Source organism: Pelobates fuscus, chromosome 1, assembly GCF_036172605.1.
Source record: "Pelobates fuscus isolate aPelFus1 chromosome 1, aPelFus1.pri, whole genome shotgun sequence".
Classification (NCBI taxonomy): domain Eukaryota; kingdom Metazoa; phylum Chordata; class Amphibia; order Anura; family Pelobatidae; genus Pelobates; species Pelobates fuscus.
The window spans coordinates 298,972,933-298,985,467 of NC_086317.1; the positions used below are offsets into that span (position 1 = coordinate 298,972,933).

Here is a 12,535-nt window from a genome sequence, read left to right on the forward strand (position 1 = left end):
GGATTTGAAGTGATCATGGTGGTAGGAGAATGTATGTGCAGTGTCTCTGCTTTAAACACAACATATACTGAGATATTTGTACTTGTGTGCTGGGGCTAGTTGCACCCCCTGGACACATGATATTTCCAGCCCAGAACAGCATGCACAGCATACTGACAACAGAGTGCCTGCAAGGGGAAGATAGCTTTCCCCTATCACTCTTCACACATGATCCCACAGTGTGATACGGATGAAGGGTGCTTTTCCCTCAGTATTTTATTTTTCAATCCCTCCCTCTCCTTTTCCTCCCACTCCCTTCTCCTTCCATCCACTTGCCAGTCCAAAGCATGCACATGTGCTCTGACCCTGTAAAACAAACCAATCACAGGCACTTCTATGAAACGCCTGTGATTGGACTGCGCGAGGCCCCAGTGACATCAAAGGGGACAAGGAAGATCAGTGCCAAGAGCTTCACCCGGAACTGGATTAAAGGTGAGTAAAAATCTTTTATTTGCAAGTTGGAGGGCAAATTAAGAGCGTGGGAGGCTCCTCTATAGTGCATTTTCCACCTAAAAGAGTCATCCTCTCCAAAAATGTTGGAGTAATCCTATAAGAAATGTTTGCTAATTTACTAGAACACTATTGCAAGATTTTCTTTAAATTCACGTGAACAATTGCTTTCTTATTTTCATCAATTTATATATGAAATCAATGAATTAGTATTTTTTTGGCATAGATTAGCAGTTTCTACTTTCATTGTAACTTTCTTCTATGTTTTGACAGACTGATATTAAAACATTAAATAAATGGATGGCGGAAGTGAACGTTTTCCTTAATGAAGAATGGCCAGCACTTGGAGATTCCGAAGCTCTTGAAAAGCAATTAGAACAGTGTAGTGTAAGTACACTGATATGATAAGTAAACCATCTCCTTCATTGTTGTGTATACAAAACGTGTTATGTTTAAGACAGGGATACTGAACAGATCCAGTGACCCAAACAAATTACAAATCTCACAATAACTGCAAAAATACAAAAGTTATTTGGAAAAAAAAATAAAAAAGCTGTGCTCTTATTTCATAGGTAAAATGATAAAACCTGTCCACAATGTATCCCACACATTTTCCATGCAGTTACTATATGAAATAAGTCTTCTGTTATGTATATAGAGGATGCTTGGGATGGGCAAAATGCGAAACACATTAACATTTGCACATATTCTTGTCAAAACACTGAAAATCTGATTGTGTGGATGTATTTCCTAATAATATATATTTTTTTAAATCACAAAACATGGAATTCATGCAAATTTTCTTTGCAAAACCTTGTGATAACTAGCATCTATTTCTTTCTGTGACAATTCCAGTAAAGCAGAACCCCGAGTTTTCTGCTAGAGAAAAAACTTAATTTCCTTAACTAAAATTATATTTTCTTACAACTTTAGCATAATTAGGTCAAGCAGAAATTCCGTCATTAAAATTTCACAATAACTGTTTGTGGTGCATGTAAATCTTGTCTGTACATGAACAAAAAAGTATTTGAAGCGGAAACAGAAGCCACTGAGCTATATAATTGATTGATTGAAACTGATAGATTCATTTCAATATCACAGTACATTTATATGTATTTAATGTATTTACACAGGCATTGGTGAATGACATTCAGACGATACAGCCCAGTGTGACCAGTGTTAATGATGTTGGAGCTAACTTGATAAAAAAAGCTGAACCACACTATTCAACCAAGCTAGAAAATAATCTAAAAAATCTTAATGAACAATGGGATAAAATATGCAAACAGGTACAGTATAAGCTATTTGATTATTCATTCCTTTTAGAATTTGTAAATATAATAATATATGTCTATGTATTTTTTATATCAATAGTTCTTTTCATTATAATAGATTGATCATTTTACATTTAATTGCACGTTTAATAATTGTTTTAACCTATGTGGTCTATGATGTAATTCTAATGTGTCTCATCCTCATAAGGTCACCATGTTTAGTCTTTAGCTTTTGTCAATTTTTATTTGTAAGCATGGCTCCTAATATCTAATATATATATATATATATATATATATAAAATATCATAGGCCCTATTATTTTAAATGGCAAGGTATAGTAAGTCTGATGGGGATATATTAAAGTAGTTATATATCTGAATTACGGTAAAATAAGCTATACATCATATCAAATTATTAGTGGTTTAACTACAGTGAAAAGTAACACTATAGCTTTAGGAATACATGCATGAGTGTCTAATCAATTGCTCCTCATAGGGAAAAATGGAATCCAATTCCCTAGCTGTATTTGATGAATTTAGACATCCTTATGGTTGACTTTAGTGGTCCTTTTTGAAACTTTAGAATCCATATTAACTCATTTTTAAGTTATTTTTCATTTAGCAGAATAGTATCGGAAAGTTAGATTATTTGTTAATAATAATGCATTAAAGATATTACTGGTGGGATTTGCTTTCCTTCATGAATAACAGGTGTAGTGAGGGGGTCTTTACCTTAACACCCCCTTTCCCAAGGATGACCAAACCCATCCAGACCATATGGCTTATATTTTCTAGCTCTGCCAATATCTGGTGGCTGATAATACATCAAAAATGAGAGATGAGATATATATATACCGAACAAAATTATAAATGCAACACTTTTGTTTTTGCCTTCATTTTTCATGAACTGAACTCAAAGATCTAAGACTTTTTCTATGTAGACCTATTTCTCTCAAATATTATTCTCAAATCTGACTAAATCTGTGTTAGTGAGCACTTCTCCTTTGCCGAGATAATCCTTCCACCTCACAGGTGTGGCATATCAAGATGCTGATTAGACAGCATGATTATTGCACAGGTGTGCCTTAGATTGGCCACAATAAAAGGCCACTCTAAAATGTGCAGTTTTATCACGCAGCACAATGCCACAGATGTTGCAGGAGTATGCAATTGGCATGCCTACTGCAGGAATGTCCACCAGAGCTGTTGCCTGTGAATTTAATATTATTATTTCTACCATAAGTGTTATTTCTAACAAAGGCGTTTCAGAGAATTTGGCAGTGCATCCAACCGGCCTCACAACCGTACACTACGTGGCCTTTTGTGTACATAGAAAAAGTCTTAGATCTTTGAGTTCAGCTCATGAAAAATGGGGGCAAAAACAAAAGTGTTGCGTTTAGAATTTTGTTCAGTGTATATATTATTTGTGGTCGGACTATACCAGCCGATAGAGTTTAAATATGAATTTAAACTTATGAACTTAATATATACTAAAAGTCAGTCGGAGTGTGCCATAACCGACGAAAGGAGGGCCCACCTAGATTGTAGTTATGTTTAGAAAAGGGAACAGTGGGAGGGTCACTTCACGATGTTGCTACAGGTACAGAGAGGGTTTAGTGGAGTTTTTTATAGGGATTAAATTCCTCCCACTATTCCAGGTTTTCCACCTTTTATTTGTGGTCGGAATATACCAGGCGACAGAGTATAAATATGAATTTAAACTTATGAACTTAATATATACTAAAAACCGGTTGGAGTGTGCCGGAAGAGACGAGAGGTTAGGCCTGTAATAAAAGAGGGTAAAAATATATAATGCAAAACCACCCTTATTAAAACACTTCTCATGTCATTATATAGCGATATTACAGAAAGCCAATCTAATTTCTTTCTTTGGTTGTGGAACGTACTTGCAGTATACAGAAGATTTCCACCATTCCATATTTTTAATGATGTGTGCGGATGTATTGTGGCTGGATGCTGCTGTAGCAGCTCCTATACGAAATGAGTGCCCCATAAAAGCTGCTGGATTGAGCCCAAGTTTTACAAAATTGATCTAGTGTGCAACATGAATTTTTGGGTTGTACGTGGTTTGCCATGTAATGTAAGTAGAGGTATAGAGGGTTTAAGTTTACAGAGAGAATGTTTTAACATGTCAAAAACCTTAACTGGGCACCACTTATTCCCTGTAGGGTAGTAGGGTATCTGGACTGGTGACCTATTTGACTAGTTTTTGTACGTTGCAAGGACAGAATATAATGATCATGAATCCTAATTAAGTCTGATATCTTAATGCATAATTCTAGGTCAGATATTTTTGTTACCATACATTCTTTGGGTCTTAAGAAATCATAAAAATACAGATTACTGGCTGCTGTGAGAACCAAGTTGGTATCTGGCTCGAAAGGGGCTGAATCTACAATATCCAAAATACCACACAACTTACTGCTGTCGATAGGGAGTCTTTTCGGAGGGGTCTCTAATTTTAGTTTTAGTATACCTTTCAATACACTTTTAATAGGATATGCAGATAAAAAGGCTTGTTGTTATGAAAAGTGATTAACATGTGATTTTTGACTCCCGTTAAATATAATTTGAATGTATTGTATGCTAACTTTAAAGAGAAGTGGCAAAATGTAGTAAACTCAACCAGTGTTTCAATAGAAAAAACATTTATTATATAGTTACATAGTTACATAGTTACATAGCTGAAAAGAGACTTGCGTCCATTAAGTTCAGCTTTCCTCACATTTGTTTTTTGCTTTTGATCCAAAAGAAAATATGAAAATCAAAAACAAATCTCTGAAACATAGCATAGGCTCTAAAGTACGTATTCCTCGTGTTAGAGGACAAACCGGCCTGGGGCAGAATTTTACTCTGTGACAACAGTAATTCTAGTCCATAATCAGATCTTGGAAAACTGGAGGATCCTTGGAGTGTGGGTCTGCAAAAGGGTGGATTAGAAAGAACTCCTGAAATTTAGATTGTGACAGAGAATCAGCCGCCTTATTGCAGACCCCAGGTACATGTATACATTCTACGTAAAATTGACCAGAGGCTTCTAACCAAGTTAGTTTCTGAACAAGTCTCATGATTGTGAGAGACTGAGACCTGCCTTTGTTCACGATATGAGCTTTGGACTGACTGTCTGTGAGGCATCTAACGGCTTGTCCCTTCAATTTATGGTTCCACATAAGGGCTGCCACAACCAGTAGTAATATTTCGAACACAGCCGAGGATTTGAGAAAATTCTCCAATTGTGACACCTCAGTAGGCCAGCATGACTGAACTCACTCATTACTGAAAATAGCTGCTTAGCCTACCAAAGCAGCCGAATCAGTCCAAAACACTGTGGTACTGTCCAAAATAGGAGTAATCAACAAAGATTTCCCATTCCACAAAGAAAGAAATGTTTCCTGCATGTTTAAGTACATGCATGTTGGCATGTACGTCTAGGGAAATATTTGTACCGTCATCTGGGAGATCGTGCAACAAGTAGAGTAACCGTGATATAAAGGACCGTCCCTGGGGAAATTAAGTGAACCTATCAATGACTGCAAATACAAAAAGAAAAGTCCTGTGCTCACTCCCATCACTCCTGGGCAGCAGCAACGACCACAGTACACATCAGCTAATACAGTTAGTAAAAAACAAAGAGAAAAAATTACCTGCACTCTCTCCTTAATCCTTATGTATATTTAAACTAATGGAGGTCATTTAGTTACTCCAATGGCCACTGGAGGGAATGCCCACCTGCCATCGTCAAGGCAGACCCCCCTAGACGGGTCCTACTCTGACCCTTCACCTTGCTTCCTTGATCTTCTGGCAAAGATATCTCTAATGAGACAGAAAAGGGTATTTTTTTATAGGCACCCCTATATACTTATTAACCTTTAATAGGGAACACATGAGATGGGTGGCAGCATTGCAACCTAGCTGTATGATACAAAAAGTGAATACAAATACAAAAAGAAAAGTCCTGTGCTCACTCCCATCACTCCTGGGCGGCAGCAACGATCACAGTACACATCAGCTAATACATATAGTAAAAACCAAGAGCAAGTTTGGGCACATGGTTTTAGCATGTGCTCTAAAACATCTGTAGCAATCTACAAGTGCTATATCGGCAATCCCCAGCATTTAAGTTATTACAAACTTGTGATTTTCCAAGAAAGATAATCGGTCGACCAAGCTTGTCTTTTAAGTCCTTTTGGGGTGGTTTTTAAGTGTACTGTGCTGCTGACTGTGCTGCTGACTGACTAGTGGATGGTAAACTAACATCATTTGGGCATAAGTTTGTGGCATGCATGGCTGATGTGAACCTTGAGACCCACGAAGTGTATGCAAAACAACTCTGTATCAAGTTGCCTCCTGTTTGTATTGACATTAAACTGTGCCAGGGAGGCTTCAGCCTTCGCGGGGAAACGACTTATGATAATCGAAATAGGCAAATCCACAGTATTTGTGCCCAAGGTCCACCATTTTGTGCAAATACAAATCCAACTCTTGCCTACGGTGTGGCTGAACAGTGCAAAACACATCTCTGAACATACCAAAGGCTTAAACTAACTCAGGAATACTCATTTTTATGTTCAGCCTAGGATCTCTAGCTTTCATGACAACAAAGAGGTCACCAAATGTATAGGTCTTATTTTCTGCAATATCTTGGGTAGCTATTAGTAGAGACACTAAATTAATGTCCTTAACTTCCAAAATAACTTTCCGTAAGTTAGGTGGCAACAGGTGGGCAGGAGTAATAATGTGAGAAAGAGGATTAGAAATGGGTATATTCACTGGTTGGCTCTGTGCAGGAGAGGCACAGGAACACTGTTAGTGTTTTCGGTACGGCTGGTCAAGTTATAGGTCTCCAAAGACTTTAAACAATTATTAATGGATGCCATAAGGGAAGACATCATTTTATGGAGTTCAGACGGGCTATTCGGAATAGCACCCTCCCCACTGGGACCTGGCCTGTCACTGTTGTTTTTGGCTTTGAGTAACCGGAATAATTCTGCTTTTGTAGCAGTAGCATGGTAAGGTACATTTTTCCTTTTTAACTCTGCAGTGAATTTAGGAATAGTCCATGACTTATAACTTGAAGCATGACTTGGAGGATTGTTAAGTCTGCCGGGAGAACTGGTCCTAGCAGGAGTGCTTGGCAGGGACAAATCATCACCCTGGATCGAAACGTTAGACATGCTATGAGAGAGGAAAATTGAAATGAGTCATCCAAGCGTGAACAACCTGGTAGCCTAGTAAGAAATCCAAGTGGCGAAATTATATTACACTAAATGGGGAAAGTGATTGCCCAGTGGCATGAGAGGCTCTATCTATGATTTGGCCCGAATGGAAAAAAGGGGCCGAAAACGTATATGACGGGTTGCTGGCCTCTCGATAACATTATGAAAGTCAAGATAGAATGAACCTGACAGGAATGAAATTTAACTATGCGACCTGCACAGCACAACTATGCAAGGTGCCTATAGTTGAGATTACTCTGAAAATAGAGTACGGGAGCAGGCCTCGCAGGACCACTGGCAGTGAGGAGAGAAGAAGAAACTTAGAATACTGTTTGGGCTAGGGCCGAACCTAACAAGCCAGTTCCACCTAAAGTACCCTAAATGTTATGTATAAAATAAAACACTCCCTCTTTTTTTATATTTTTATATACCTTAAATCCTATTGCTTTAACCTCTAAACAAATACCGAATAGTGGGACACTGTATAACCTATATAAATAAAATAACCGTTAGTACGAAACCAAAGTGTTCTATTGGAGAGTATGAAGTTCTTTGACACAAAGCAATATACCTGAAGATTATAGAACAACACTGTGGCAGAACCGCTGCCTGTTCGTGGGTTTTCCCCACTCTTTTATATGTATTCACCCTGTAAGTTCGCTTATTGTGCCGCTCCCCGTTCGGGAGAGTTTCCACAAAGGGAATTCATTTACCTCCCGAACGGGGACCACACCAATCCCTCATTTAGAATATTAGTTTGGAATGTTCCCACCTTGCAACCTAAGTGTCAAAACCACAAACCGCAAGAGAAACAAGTAATGAGTGCTTCCCTGGGTGGCCGCCATTCGTATAGACGAATGCTACCAGGTGGAGCATTAATACAAATTTGTTAAACTAAAATTTATAAATGGTCAAGACTTAAGCTTTCTTGGCTTGGTAGAATAAACACGTATAAAATGATAATTCTCCCTCATATTTTATATCTTTTTAGAATGCTACCTATATATTGGACTGAAAGGACTTGCAATATGTCCATTGGTAATTCATTTATATTGGATGGGAAAAAAAGCTAGATTGCCTTTTAGCTTGCTCCAAAACACTCCAAGTAATGGAGTGGGATGTCTCCCAAATATTTGGCTTTATTATAAAGCTACTATGCTAGTAGCAGGGATCATGTTCCATACATCTCAAGGACACAATGGGTAGATATGGAAAATAATCAAATTAAAAGGCAGATTCTGACCGATTTTATGTGGACTCCTAAATCCCTACGAAGGTTTAAACCCAAGCTATTCCCAACAACTAACGTTACCCTTAAAATTTAGGATGAATATATAGCACAGATGGGATGGAAAACACATCTCCATCCAAAGGCAAAAAAAAAAGTTTATTTTTAACCCTTCGAGTTGGTGCTCTGATTTAAAATTACGGAAAATTGAAGATTATATTAGCTTTAGTGTACTAATAATCTTAATTTAGTAATGACAGGAGGCAAATATTTGCATATCTTTCTTTACTGAAAACTCCAGCAGCATAGAAACAGTAGCAACCAATCAGAGAAAAGATATGGTGCCCATAAAAAGCCCTGTCGATGACATCACTTCCTCTTTCTTTGAAGCGAATGACAAATAACAACACAAACATAACCAAATTACGTTAACAGTTAAACAACATAGTAGGGAACATTAGCTCCGGTAGTTCTATGGTGTAATGGTATAGAAGGTGAGTCTTTGTCCCGAAGAGAAGACGTTCACGCTGAAAGAAAAAGAAAAAGGTGAAAGGTCTCTGGTGTGGCAACATGTCCGCATACAATAAACATTAAGAACCTGAAAATACCAATGGATATTAGAAAGTGAAACCTGTTAATATATATATATACACTCGAAAGCAAAGACGTAATAATTAAAGGCACAACATAGTTCAAGGAACATGACCAGTATACAAACCATACAGGACTTACAAGCTATATATTTGATAAGTACTATACAATCATAACATGCATGCCTTCCTGAACACAAAATCATCATCTGCATAACACGAGAGAAACCTGGGAGGGATCCCATAGGGTGGGAAATATTCGCCTCCTGTCATTACTAAAATTAAGATTATTAGTACACTAAAGCTAATATAATCTTCAATTTTACCACATGACAGGAAGCTTCATATTTGCATTTTTAAAGCTTAGACTTAAACAGTGTGAAGGAGGCGTGAGAGGATTGGCGGAAATAAAACATCCTAAATGTACTCTCCCGTGTCCAGTCTGCGCAACGCATAATGTCGGTTAGGGAGGCGCCTACCAAGAATGCTTGGGATGCTGCCGCTCCCCTGACCGAATGCGCTCCAAAGTTGGATTCGATTCCTGCCAACTTTAGTAGTCAGCGAACCCATCTGGCCAGGGTTGTCGTAGACACCGGTGCGTGATGCCTTACGTAAGAAATCAGTAGTTGACCCGTCGGGGTATGCCTAAGGGTGGCTGTAATTTCCGTATACCTCATCAGTGTCCTGACAACGCATGGCTTGGAATCTGCCTCAAAATATGGATAAGACACTGAGGACGAATCTGATTTAGTCTGTCTAGAAATGGAAAAGGTGACTCCCTCCGGAGTGAGAGAGAAACCGTCCACGTCAAATGCCCATCTGACATCCGTTGGAATGAGACGAGGCATAACAAAAGGGCCAGTTTGTCTGAAAGCTGCTTCAGCGACAGAAAGGGGTTGTCCGGCCAGCCCCGAAGGAAGTCCAGCACCCCATTCACTTGCCAAAGGCTGGAGTATTTGGGTGCTGGGGGTCTAGTAAGTTTTGCACCCCGCAGTAGGCGACATACCAGAGGATCTTGACCCACTGGTCTGCCTTGTACTGGGACGTGAACCGCTGAAATAGCAGATCTGATCACGTTAAGGGATCTATAGGATCGACCCGTCGAGAACAGATGTGCAAGATAGTTGAGGATCAGTGGGACAGAGGCAGTAAAGGGATCGGAATCCCTTTCCATGCACCAATCACACCAGGCTCACCAGGCGGATATGTAACATCTCCTGGTGCCAGGAGCCCATGAGTCCCACAGGAGGTAGATTGCGATAGGCCATGGACCGACCAGGAGCCCCTGAAATCATCCAGGCCACCAGTTCCAGTTTTCCTTCCAGGACGAGGGGGTGGAGTTCCCCTCGAGGTCCCGACAAGAGAAGTGGAGAGGTCGAGAGCCGGATGGGATGTTCGTGTGGCATCTCCAGGAGGTCCGGAAACCACGGTTGGCTCTGCCCAAGTGTTGTTATGAGCAGGAGCGATATCCTGTGAGTGCAGGTGTATCGCAGTACCCGTGGGATCATTGAGAATGGAGGGAATGCGTAGGCCCCGTGAGAGGGCCAGTCCTGAAGAAATGCGTCCGCTGCATCGCCATTCGGGTCCGGAAGCCAACTGTAGTATCTTGGTAGTTGGTGGTTGGTCCTGGAGGCAAACAAGTCTATTGTTAGTGGGCCCACCCGCTGTCTGGAATATCTCCCTGTTGAGTTTCCAGTCGCTGGTGTCTCTCCAGTGGCGGGAGAACCAGTCCGCCGTCAGGTTGGAGATTCCTGGGAGGTATTCCGCCTGCCGCATGATGTTCCTCCGTAGGCAGAAACTGTAGATGTCCTTCGTGGCCTCCGTCAGGTCTTTTGACCTCGCTCCGCCCAGGCGGTTGATGTATTGCACCGCCGAGATGTTGTCCATGCGGAGTAGAATACAGCAATTCGACCTGTCCCTGGCTAGGCTGCGGATGGCGAAGGATCCCGCGATCAACTCCAGGCAGTTGATGTGTAGGTTGGTCTCCTCTTCCTGCCATGGGCCCCCCGTGGATGCGTCCGAGCAATGAGCTCCCCATCCCCACAGGCTGGCATCTGATTCCACGATGAAGTCCGGGGAAGGGCCGAAGATCGCCTTGCCATTCCAGGCTTGTATATGTAGCAACCACCATTCCTTCCATCTTGAAGTGTCTGTAGATTACGAATGAGTTTAACTGTCGGAGATTGATAACCAGCCTGTACTCGCCCGTCTTCTTCTTGACCAAGAAGATGTTGCTTATAAAGCCTCCCCCCACTATCTGCTTGTAGCACATCCCATGGAGATGTTTGTCTTGCCATGGAAGCTCCTTCTTTTCTGCATTCTCTATCTGTTGTTGTATCAGCTATTCGTTTAGCAGTTCATATTTTGGAGCCATCTGTGTCCTGTACTATAGGATGATCTGTATTTCATCCAGGACTGTATCCAGGATGACTCATGCACTGCTCATGTACTCATTCATATGCCCATCGATCCTGGTGGCTAAGTTGACACAATAGGTGCATTTAGGTCCACACACATAGATAATTCCAAATAATCTAGAGAAAAAATATGTATACTAAAAGAGTACACATTTATTGATGAAAAGGTATGCATATCAAAAAGTCATGGTATCATGTCACTGCAGCCGTCATAGATGCTAAAGGGAGTATCTGTATATCACACCCAAACATTGTAGTACACTGAGATGACACAAATTTCCCAGCAAGTGAGAAAAAAAATGTTTGGAAAATATCAATTTGCCCTACTACCTGCAACTGCCTGGATGTGTTGCGCACCTTCCTTGGTGTTTTCTCTTTCAGGCGTTGCATGGCCTGATAATGCAGTGACCCAGCTGTAAGCAGCTTGGATAGAGGCAGAAAGTAGCCTTACCATTAGAGCCAGCATGCGGAGATGGATAGTACAAAAGTACAGAAAAAAACAACAACGTGTGTGTACACCCACCACAGTGTAATAAGTGCTTAATTTATATCAGCAGAAATAAACTTTCCTGTATAGGATAAGATTTCCGGTAATATCCCAGAAGACTTCCTCTTGTCTTCCACACAATATAAACAAAAAAAGGGGATGATCTGCTGAACCAATCACAAATAAAACAACATAGCGTATAACTGTGTATATAGGCAAATTGTAGAAATTGCATTCACAAATGGCCACTCACACTTTCACAGAAGTTTGCAAGCCTTGAAATTTTTCTTTTCAGAATAGGAGTTCCAAATCTTCTATCTGGGTTAGAATCTCCATAGATGTATTTGTATATATGTGCTCAAGAAGAAAATATAATAAAAATAAGATGCACGTTCAGAGTGAAGTACAAAATAAGTATTTAATAACTTACATCAAAGTTTAAAATCATCAGTGTAGTCCCTCTATGTCACCACCAGGGGTCCTACGCATTTCATCCAACAGAATAGGACTTCCTCAGGGACTTGTGTGGTGTTTGACAGATACAAATAAACAAGCAATGAACAATAACATTCCCCTCCCACCCCAGTCCATATATACACCCCTCTATGTCCACGCGAAAAAAAAAAAACGAAGCACCTGTAGGAAATCACCTATTATGTGGACATAGAGGGGTGCATATAAGGACTGGGGTGGGAGGGGAATGTTATTTTTCATTGCTTGTTTATTTGTACCTGTCAAACACCACACAAGTCCATGAGGAAGTCCTATTCTGTTGGATGAAATGCGTAGGACCCCTGGTGGTGACATAGAGGGA

The 12,535-nt window shown here is 40.3% G+C and overlaps 1 protein-coding gene across 1 annotated transcript in view; it reads left to right on the forward strand.

Annotated features, from left to right (window-relative positions):
- DMD (dystrophin) overlaps positions 1-12,535 on the forward strand; it is a 2,317,639-nt gene that overhangs the window by 968,995 nt on the left and 1,336,109 nt on the right. Inside the window, exons 24-25 of the mRNA XM_063457949.1 lie at positions 763-876; positions 1,623-1,778. Coding sequence (XP_063314019.1) covers positions 763-876; positions 1,623-1,778 — 270 coding nt within the window. The remainder of the gene's footprint in view (positions 1-762; positions 877-1,622; positions 1,779-12,535) is intronic.